This window comes from Camelus bactrianus, chromosome 15, assembly GCF_048773025.1.
Source record: "Camelus bactrianus isolate YW-2024 breed Bactrian camel chromosome 15, ASM4877302v1, whole genome shotgun sequence".
In the NCBI taxonomy this organism is placed as follows: Eukaryota; Metazoa; Chordata; class Mammalia; order Artiodactyla; family Camelidae; genus Camelus; species Camelus bactrianus.
The window spans coordinates 63,234,803-63,244,705 of NC_133553.1; the positions used below are offsets into that span (position 1 = coordinate 63,234,803).

The 9,903-nt window shown below is 42.2% G+C and overlaps 1 protein-coding gene across 1 annotated transcript; it reads right to left on the reverse strand.

The window, feature by feature from the left end:
* Positions 1 to 514: 514 nt before the first annotated feature.
* On the reverse strand, positions 515 to 7,304 carry GKN2 (gastrokine 2). Its single transcript, XM_010963755.3, has 6 exons — positions 7,204 to 7,304; positions 5,220 to 5,267; positions 4,626 to 4,763; positions 2,676 to 2,786; positions 1,857 to 2,013; positions 515 to 731 (listed from the first exon to the last, which is right to left on the reverse strand). Exons 1-6 carry the CDS (start codon positions 7,213 to 7,215, stop codon positions 649 to 651), a joined length of 549 nt encoding a protein of 182 aa, XP_010962057.1. The 5' UTR covers positions 7,216 to 7,304; the 3' UTR covers positions 515 to 648.
* Between the last annotated feature and the right edge of the window lie 2,599 nt (positions 7,305 to 9,903).

A 9,903-nucleotide genomic window follows, 5' to 3' on the forward strand; every position in this document is an offset into this window, starting at 1 on the left:
CTTCTATGTATTGACCTGCCATTCCCAGTTAGGTTCTCACTCCTGGGTGACGGGTGTTCCTCCCTCTCTCTCCTCACTCTGGGACAAAATATATCAGGATAGTGTTTATTAAGTTGAATCTACTGCTTTCATGAGCTAAAAGGCACGAGAATGGCCCTCAAATAGTTGGAAGGGATAGTTCCCTTCATCTGAGCATCTGAGTTGTCTGATAAGGGTGTAGCTAACCCATCTCCCGTCACTAGTGGAGGTCACTGCCGCCTGAGCCCCTGCTCTACCTACACTGCCCCAGTGTGCTGGACGGACAGATGGACAGCTGGTCTAAGTAGTCAAATGCAAAAATAGAGACTTGTACACAGCTGACCAGTCTAAATGTGACTCACCTATATTACCAGGGAATTTTCACACTACTTGTGTACTTGAAGTCCTGGAAATTTCTTCCCCTTTATATATTGACGTAAACATTATTTGGCTTCCTTTTGCTGTTTACAAAAAAAAAAAAGCAAATACCCAGATATGTATAAATAGAGTATTTATGTTTTACCACTGAATCTCAAAGTGAGTTGGGGAATTGAGAAAGAAATGAAGTTGGCTGTGGACTAGAAATCAACGGCGTATTTCTTTGAAAAGATGAGACCATGGGCTGATGCCTTAAATGTGAAGGTCTGCGCAGATGGAAATGTCAAAGATGTTCCGGAGCCCAGCCTTGGCACAGCCTTTAGCACTGTCATAATCTGAAAAGGGGGAAATTTTTTAAAGAAAGGGAATTAAGAAACATATTAGAATAAAGCAAACCAGTGCCTTTCTGTAAATGTCTTGACTAAGGGTTGTACATGTAATTTCATGTTACCCAAGATTTTAGTTATACTTTTATTGTAAAGAAGAATAATACATTAAATTGAATTAAATGAGACTGACAATTCCTGCGAGTGCTGTCTGGCTCAAGTTGATTGATGTCATGACAATTTGCATTGATGGCATGCATGCCTGTGTGACTTTACTTATAAATATTAATGACCTTATTAAAAGAAAAATGTCCTAATTTTTTTTTCTGGGCAATAGAAAGGTATTCCATGCTAATTCTTTTCTTCTTTATCTACTTCCCACAACTCTGGGGGAGTTTCTCTTGTTGTCTTCACCATCTGTGACCCAGCCTCTCTTTCACTCTGGCCACATTGCCCTATTTATAAATTTTGAGTAAAAATACCAGTAATGACCTCAGTGACATATGTTACCTGTATGAATCAGGGTTTTTATTCCCCATCTGCCAGTCCATTTGCCTGCTCTTTCTTGGACTAGTTTTATCCTAGATTCTGAGTATATTTTTTTTAATTTTTTGAGGAAATAATGGACAAATATATTTGTATATATTCAAAGTGTTCGATGGGATGGTTTGATACACATATACATTGTAAAAGATCAGGGTAACACATCCATCATCTCACATAGTTAGCATCAGTAACTCTTTTATGTGTGTATTTGCTAAGAATGCTTACTATCTACTCTCCGCAGCTTTCAAGTACGCAAGACCACGTTATCAGCTAGAGTTACCATTCTGTACATGAGAGAATCCAATAGATTTTCCCTTGGTACCCAGGAATCTTTTTTTATTCCATCCTCTATGTGAACTCATCAATCTCTCCTCTAAACTATTTGCTCTTTGGGAGCAAAGTTTTATTAATTTCTGTATCACTCTAACATTTAGCACTATTTCCACACATGGTAGGTATTTAATTCCCAAAGTTAAAACCACATCGAGTCCTGTGTCATGTTTATTTGTACCTCGCACAACACCTAGTGCCTGGCACATTGGAGCTTTCGGAAAATACTTGGTGAAGGAATGGTTCATTGGTACTCACGTGTCTTTTCAACCACTTCTCCCTTATACAAGGGGACATGTTCACAGAGGTGCTTGATGGGCGAGCCAAACAGGAACCAGCTCACATCTGTGATCAGAGACTGCAGTGGGTTGTACCTGACCCAGATGTATTTGCTGGAGAGCATGTTGTTCAGAGTCTAGATCAGGACGATAGAGTGGGATAGGATGAAATCACCTGACATAGTCTGGTGCACCTTATTCTAAACTGACATTTTCTCTTTCAGATTATTAAACAAAAGGTGGCCAGGGATCTCAAGACATCATCTCTTTCTGACCACTTGGTCTGTAAAGGAGTCTCAGTATTAGCAATATTATTTTACAACTGGTGGCCATGAAACCCAAAGAGGCTGAGTCTGGTGCCAAAGGCGACACGAATGAGAAGATACGGAGGAAGAATTCAACCCCGGGTTCCTAGTTTCAAGCAGCGTTTGGGTCTTCTCACTAACCCGGATGTTTCTTTGCACCTCTGTGTCATTAGCTAGCATAACTTCACTCATTTTTCTGCCCATCACTATTTCTCAGAGCCCTGCTCTAAGAAGAGAAGCCATTCAGTCCTTTCTACAAAGACACTGCAATTTTTGATAAGTTCCTATTGGGGGCTGTACGGTAGAACCAAGCTAAGAGATGTATTCCTGCTCTCAAAACCAGTAAAGGTGAAAACGCTTTAGTAAGTGGCGAGTACCGCATCCACGGTAAGGCACGATTCGAGGGGCTTCCCCCTTGCCCTCTTCACTTCTCCGTGGAAACCACGATTCCCTGGCTCACAAACAGGGAACACTTAAGGTCCCCCCAGAATTACCTGCCTCTCGAAGATGTACCGTTTGAGTTGGTCCAGAGCAGGGATGGCTTGATGGTTCATCTTCAGGATGTAGCAGGCCCTTCGGCAGAGTACCCTGGTCGCGATGTAGCCCTAAAGCAGCAAGAGCGCGGTTACCGCCCCTCCGGGTTCTCGGGGCGCGGAGCCGCCGCGGGGAGCCGCGAGCATGCGCACTGAGCGCCTGGGCCGGCTGTCCGTCTGCCTCCCTCGTGCCCGTTCGGCTCCCTTTCCACGGTATTTTTTACTTCGTCACTTGTCATTTCTGTCTCTGAATTTGAGCAAACGCATGGTTTGCGCTCCACTGTTCTTGTTTGGGGGGTTGAAAGATTAAGAAGCAGCAGCTCTCCGTCTCTACGAATTGCATTTTCTGCCTCTTCCACAATTTGGAGTAAATACAGTATTTTGTAGAACTGTGCTTCCCAATATGTTAGTTACTAGCCACATGGGGTGATTTTAAATTTAAGTTCAAATTAAATAAAATGTTAAATGTACTTCCTCTGTCACACGTTTTAAGTGCTCAGGAGCAGCAAATGGCTAGTGAGTTCCCTATTGGACAACACAGACATAGAACCATTTTTCCATCATTGCAGAAAGTTCTGTTTAGACACTCACCTCAACACGCCTATGCTCCCCCCTATACATACCTGTTTCATGGATATTCCCCTCCTTTACCATCGTCTCCCCATCCTTTCTCCACCTCAAACTGATGCTGGCTGGATGAGGATGGGTTGTAGGGAGCAGGGAATTGGAAGAGCAATGGATGGGTGAGCACCTTGGAGCCAAAAGGCACCTAAGGCCATCTAATCTTCATCCAGAGTGGCATTTTCTCTACATAGTTCCAAATAATTATACAGCCTATAAGGTTGTATATAATACAAACCCTTCTAGTTCCTGTTTTTCAGTTCTCACAAATTGCCAGTTGCTAAAATTCAAAAATTGACTGAGGCCAAGCCTGAAGATGGTGGAAGAAGCTTAAATCAAATCCTCACCGTGCAGTTTTGTTTTATTTAAAGATATTTTTGAGGTTTCCCTGAACTGACATCTGCTGCAAAACAATTTCAGCAAAATTTCCTTTAAGATTGTGTCTTTCTAAGGCTCTGTGTTTTCACATGTGTCGTGGAACTCCCAGCACCAACGTGGTGGAGGCATGGGAGGAGGTTTCTACAAGAAAAGGAGAAAAATCTGTTCAAATGTCCAGTGAGATGGACTACAGCCCACTTCTACCCACAGATAAAATCAGGCTCACCATTAGGGGGAACTAACAAATGAATAAGTGATAAAGGACAGAATCAGCTTTCTGAGACATTTGTTTTTTATTGAAGTATAATCAGTTTACAATGTTGTGTCAGTTTCTGGCATACAGCATAATCTGACACTTATTGTTAATACCGGTAACTGAAACTTGGTTTAATGTTTTTAGTTAACATACTTCCATTCTTACAGAAGAAGTATGATTTTCTGCATATCCTGTGTGCGTGGTTAAATGCATATCGTTGTTCTGGATTTCTGCTATTTTGTGACTGCTTGTTTCATGATTGTTCTTTTTCTGCATAATTTTTGTATTAAAATCCCTACTTCATTCATTCATTTATTTGACAAATATTTTCGAGAGCCTATGTGCCAAACCTTGCCTTAGGTTTTGGTCATCCTTCTAGGCACCTTCTGCAACTGCAGTGACACAATATTACATTTTCTACATGGAAAGGGCAAGCAAATTTGTATGTTTCCAGTCTCTCATCACATTGTTTACTAGAAATAGTTTTGTTTGTTTGTTTTTTAATCAATTGCTTGACTATTTAAAGGGAAAAGAAGAAGGAAGGAAATTCTGGAAAAATTGTGAGGGTTGATCTTGGAATTCAAATGCATAATAAATAACTACCCCTCCACTCTTTAAAAGTCCGTTCTTAAGGAATATAAAATATTGCTGCTTACATGTTTATAGTCAAAAATCGTGGTAGAGGACAATGATCCTTCATGGATGTTAATGATGGCGGTATTTTTTTCGTTGTCAATTGTCATTGTCTCCTGAACTTGGCCACCATCATTGGTTGGGCTGATGATGTTATAAACCTAGATTGACAAAGACATAATGTTTTTTTCATAAATCATGTGCATTTGAACGACCACCTTCCCAGCAAATAAAGACTTTCACTGCTTTCAACATGAGATTGAACTCTGAAACCTCTCCAATTGAACTCTGAAACCTCTCCACTGGCATCTAAGACCAAAAACCCATGCTAAAATAAGAATGCAAAGGTCTTCCTCATAGTTCACTATACTACATACGGGAGAAGCAAAGACATCACACAAGAAATGAGATTGACCCCATTTTAAAGCAGTGCATTTTTTAAAGATATTGTGATTAGAAAGAAATAATCAACTTCATTGTTTCTGTTCTTGGTTATTTCTGGGGATTCCATCCCAAATAGGACATGTGGACTCCCTACTGTCCTGCAGATTATCTTGGATCTTCTTGTTCCTCTCCCAGTATCTCCAAGACAGAAAGTCCATAATGAACCAGCTCACCTCATTTCCATGTGTCCCAAAGATGGCCAACACCACCAGAAATATCACCTGAAAAACAGACTGGTCACATCCATTCCCAATGGGGCTGCCATTGAGGGTGGGGATGTGAGGGGTCACGCTGGACAGGACAAGCACAAGTATCTCAGAAAACATATACTTAGAGCCACTGATGGGAAGTCACGGATGATCAACTGTCCATCTCCAACTTATGAAACACACATGCATTCCTTTGACATGCTATTTTTTCAGACACAGATTCTACCTTTGTTACCCAATTCCCAACCCTTCCCAACATTATAACCTTCTAGAAAGCATGTGTTCTTATGCCAGAAACAAAGCTGGGGGAGGTGAGCAGTGGGCAAGGACTCCTTTAACTATGGGAAATACCCTGGTGTTATTCACACTGGCTTTGGATTACAGGAGTCAAGTTGTGTTTTCTGATTTTAAAACATTTGAGAGAGTAAAACTGATTTAAGGTGGATTCATGGGTGATCGAGACACAACGGGAAAAGTCCTAGAGAAAACTATGAAAAGCAGGTGCTTCAGGGCATGACTAACTTTTGAAGCTGACATCAAGGAAAACCTCCACATTCTCCTCCGTGACACTGTCAGATCAGTGTCAGGCCAGCAGATTGTAAGACTGACACTGTGGCACTTCTGACACCGCAGTTATGTGAGTCTTACTCGGTTCTGTGCTCTGTTGTCTGGACATCACAGTACACTGCACGCTCACTGAAACTGCTGACGGGGGAGGTCTGCAGAAGACAGATAGCTTTAGGCTCTGTCAGTGGGACTTTCTTACTTACTTTCCATCTTGCCGATAATATTTCTCTCCTGGTGTCTGTGGAGCATCTAAGCAGGACCTGTGTGCAGATATCCAACCTGCCTACTCTCGCAGGGACAACCCAGACTCCCAGACGGCTCTGGTAATCTCTCACACGCCTATGTATTCTACTTAATGAGCCTAGTACAGAGATTTGAACAGGTAGGTGAACAGGGAGGGCTGCCCACCATAGCAGTACAATTAGAACTCAGAAGTGTCCCCTGCCCCTAAATAACCCCCCCCCACACACACCATGATTAAACACTCTGGTTACAGGTTTGTGTTTCAGGGTTAGGTATCCTCTTGGAAGATCAAGAGACCCTGGGAGAGGGAGCTCCTTAAGCTAACAGTCTTTTAACACCTCATGGGAGGTCCCTATTTTGCTTTCTCCCTCAACAGCTCAGTGAGAGTAAGGGAGGCGGGAAGGAGTCCTTTCTGGATCAGCACATGGTCCTCTGTCCATGGAGCACTGTGATGTGGAACTCCGGGAGACTGGGATCCTGGCCGGGCTGAGCTGGAGTGGTCAAGGCCAGATTGCTTTGCCATGATTGCTCCCATGAGTGGAGTCTAAGATGAGTACATTTCAAGCCTAAATCCCACATTTGCAGGCTTGGGGAAATCACATTCCTTTGTTCCTCAGTCTCTTTGCCTGTAGAATGGGGCAATTACTACTCAGCTCATAGCGTACTTGAAGTGAATGGATGAAGTGATTCATGTACAATGTTTAGCATAAGGCCTAGGACACACTTGGGAAACAACAGCTGCTATTATTATTATTGACATTACTATTATTATTTTAAAAATACCACTTCTCTTTTAAATAGTAAATGTTGTTGTCCTAAAATGCCTACATTCCCTCCAAAGTTCATGGTAAGGAATTATTATTATTAAAATATTACAGATTAAAATTCTCTAGATATTTCCAATTTTTTTCTTTGTACTTTTTAGTAAATATCTCAAAAAAAAAAAAACAGACAATGGACAAATAAATAAAGACTTAATAGTCCACACTATTTCTGCCGGCAACATCATTAATTCCATCCCCAAAGCTTGGAAGCACAAAGTTCGTCTGAGACCCCTCAGAGCCGAGGCATATGGGATATGAGTGTTCTCTGCAAGCAGCCACCCTAAGAGTATAAAGAAGCAAAAAGAAATACTCACAAGGATTTTCATTTTGCCTGAAAGGAAGAAGCATCTGGAGCGAGTGAGGCTGCCCAGTGCAACTTCTCCCCTTTATACTGGCTTTAAGGTGTGGAAATCTCTTTCCAGAATGATCGCTTTGGAAAAGGCCATGTCCAGAGTGTTGACACACCCCAGCAAACTCCTTTATCGAGGCTGAGACCCAACCACATAACCTGGTATCAGTAAAGTTCATTACTCAGTAGTGAAAATTTGCCACTTGGCCACTCTGTAAATATTCCCTCTTATTTGCTCTATGTCACTCTTGAGATTTCAATTTCCACCCCTTAAAAATATTGCATGATGCTTGTTCTGCACAAACGGCTTGTGGTCATCAGTATCTAAAATTCCTAAACCTCCCCTGATGGTAAAGTCCACCCTAAGGACCTGAGTTGGGCACCCACTCAGTGCTTTTTCATCCCTGCCCTGCTTGTTGAATCCTTCCACCCACGGAATGGAAATAAGACTAGAGGCCAGGACAGAGGCTGGGGACCTGCTTTGAGAAAAAGCAGCCGTATGACTTTCTATCTCCCCCACTTTAGAACTGGTGCCAGTTTCCAGAGATTCAGGAGGAACGAGGCTCAGAAATCTCTCTGCCCAATTACCAGGGCTCACTGCTGTTTTTTATATTACACCTTGCCTAAAACTGCATCAAAACTATGAGTTGTGTATTTCTAGTTATCTTTAGGTGCATTGAGAAATTCTCGGATTAAAAAGAAATGAAGAGAATAAAGTTTCATTTGACTAATTTGTGTAACGTCACCATCAGAAATGGCTAGGGTGGGATCATGAACTTAGAAAGCGGGGAAATACAAAAACAAACAGTACCTACAAATTGCAGAATTGTTCACTATGGAAAATCACTATAGTAAGCAAAGAAACAACATAAATGACATCCTTGTTCTACAGTTGGAGTGACTTCCTAACTAGCAGCTTTTGAAAAATAGAGCTTTAAAAAAGCAGACATTGGTGGGCAGTTTGGGAGTTACCTACTTCGCTGGAATTTCCCAACCCTGGCTGTTCAGCTGGGGTGGATGTAAAATGTGCTGTTTTATTAAATCTTCCTAAGATAGCAACAAGAATAAGGGTGACAGTTTTGTAGTACATCTGCAAATTTTCCCCCATATCTGGCTCCAAAGTCCCCCCAAATTCACACTTACGGATATTATGACAGGCAGAGACATTATACCCCGCCCTCTACTGGGAACTCCTGCCCCCAGGAATTCTCAGTTTATAAGCCTATAAAAATCGTTAGCATTGATGAGCACTTAATGTGTTCCAGCACTAAGCACTTTGCCTATATTGATTCATTTGATCCTCCTGACAATCCTACAGGTTATCTTCTAGCCAAGTTTCTTTTTACAGATAGGCAGACTAAGGTGCAGGGACAGTAAGTCGCATTTCGATATTATACAACTTCTGAGGGCAGGAGCCGGGATCTGCACCCACTCTGACTCCAGAGTCCACGCTGGTAACTCCAGGCACTGCACGTCCTCCCCGATTAGTTGCTAAGTGTGACTTCTTGCCTCACTGAGATGGGGGCATTAGCAAGGAGCCTTCTGGGTCCAGAATGTTTCTTGACCAAGAGGTAAGACTTGGAAACAGGCCCACCCATAACTCAAGGTGGGGAATTCTAAATAGGGGGGATGAGATACTCTGCTTGGGAAAGTTGTTAGAAATCAAGTTCATGACTAAGCTGCCAGCTCCCCACGGAGCGTGTAGAGTCGCTGACATGGAAGGGCCTCCTGCTGGCTTTACCTGGGTCTTGGACACTGGTTCAGTAGGTGTGAGAAGGGGTGCAGCCATGTGGACTGGTAACCTTCCATGCTCACTTCTAATTGACAGAGCCATTTCGAGTCTTATCGAAACCCCTCACGAGGAAACCGAGATGCAGACAGGGTAAGAAACTTGGCAAAGCTCCTATCAAACTAAATAGAAACTCCACTCCCAGTTACTGATTTTCTTAGTTGCCTTTTCTTGACATATGCTTGAACCCATTTTAAATAACTTAATTTTTTTATTATGAGACCTACATCTCCTATTTTTGCAATATTTCTCTCTCCACTCTCCCCTTCTCACCCACGTGCACATACACATGTGCACACAGTTTACTCCTGCAACTCTTTTTTTCTGGCCAGGCATTCACATTTGGATGTATTATAGTAATTCAGACTCAATATGTCTAAAATAAAAGTCACTGTATTCTTTCCCCCAAAGCAGTCTTTTTTTTTTCTGGACATTGTTACTTCTGCTGACAGTTTCCCCCAGCTGTTCAGGCTTGCCTTGAAGTCATCCTTGATTCACCTATCATTTTTCCTCTGCAATGCCTCTCTTGTTTGTTTCTTTCTTTCCAATCCATGAGCTCCAACTCCCTTCCTCGTCTTCACCACCAGGCAATGTCTCTTTCACAATGATTTTAATCAGTCAGAATTGTGACACTAACTGCTGTAACAAGCAGCCCCTAAATCTCAGTGATTTGACAAAATAAACTTTTATTTCTCACTCACATGAAGTCCAATACAGATGACTTCCTGGTGGGTGGCTCTTCTCCAAGCAATAACTTGTGGCTTCCAGCATCTTCCTTATGTAGCTTCCCCATCTTCAACTCGGAGCTTAATGGTTATCTTGGCATCAACAAACTGGCAGATGAGAGCTTAGATCAACAGCATGAAGAAAACACAT

Bases quoted from the DNA above. Each gene is read 5' to 3' on its own strand.
- GKN2 (XM_010963755.3), bottom strand. The intron at 2,787-4,625 runs GTAAGCAGCAAT...TTGCTGCTTTAG, and splicing joins CGATTTTTGACTATAAACAT to GGCTACATCGCGACCAGGGT. The intron at 2,014-2,675 runs GTAATTCTGGGG...GTCCTGATCTAG, and splicing joins GGTACATCTTCGAGAGGCAG to ACTCTGAACAACATGCTCTC.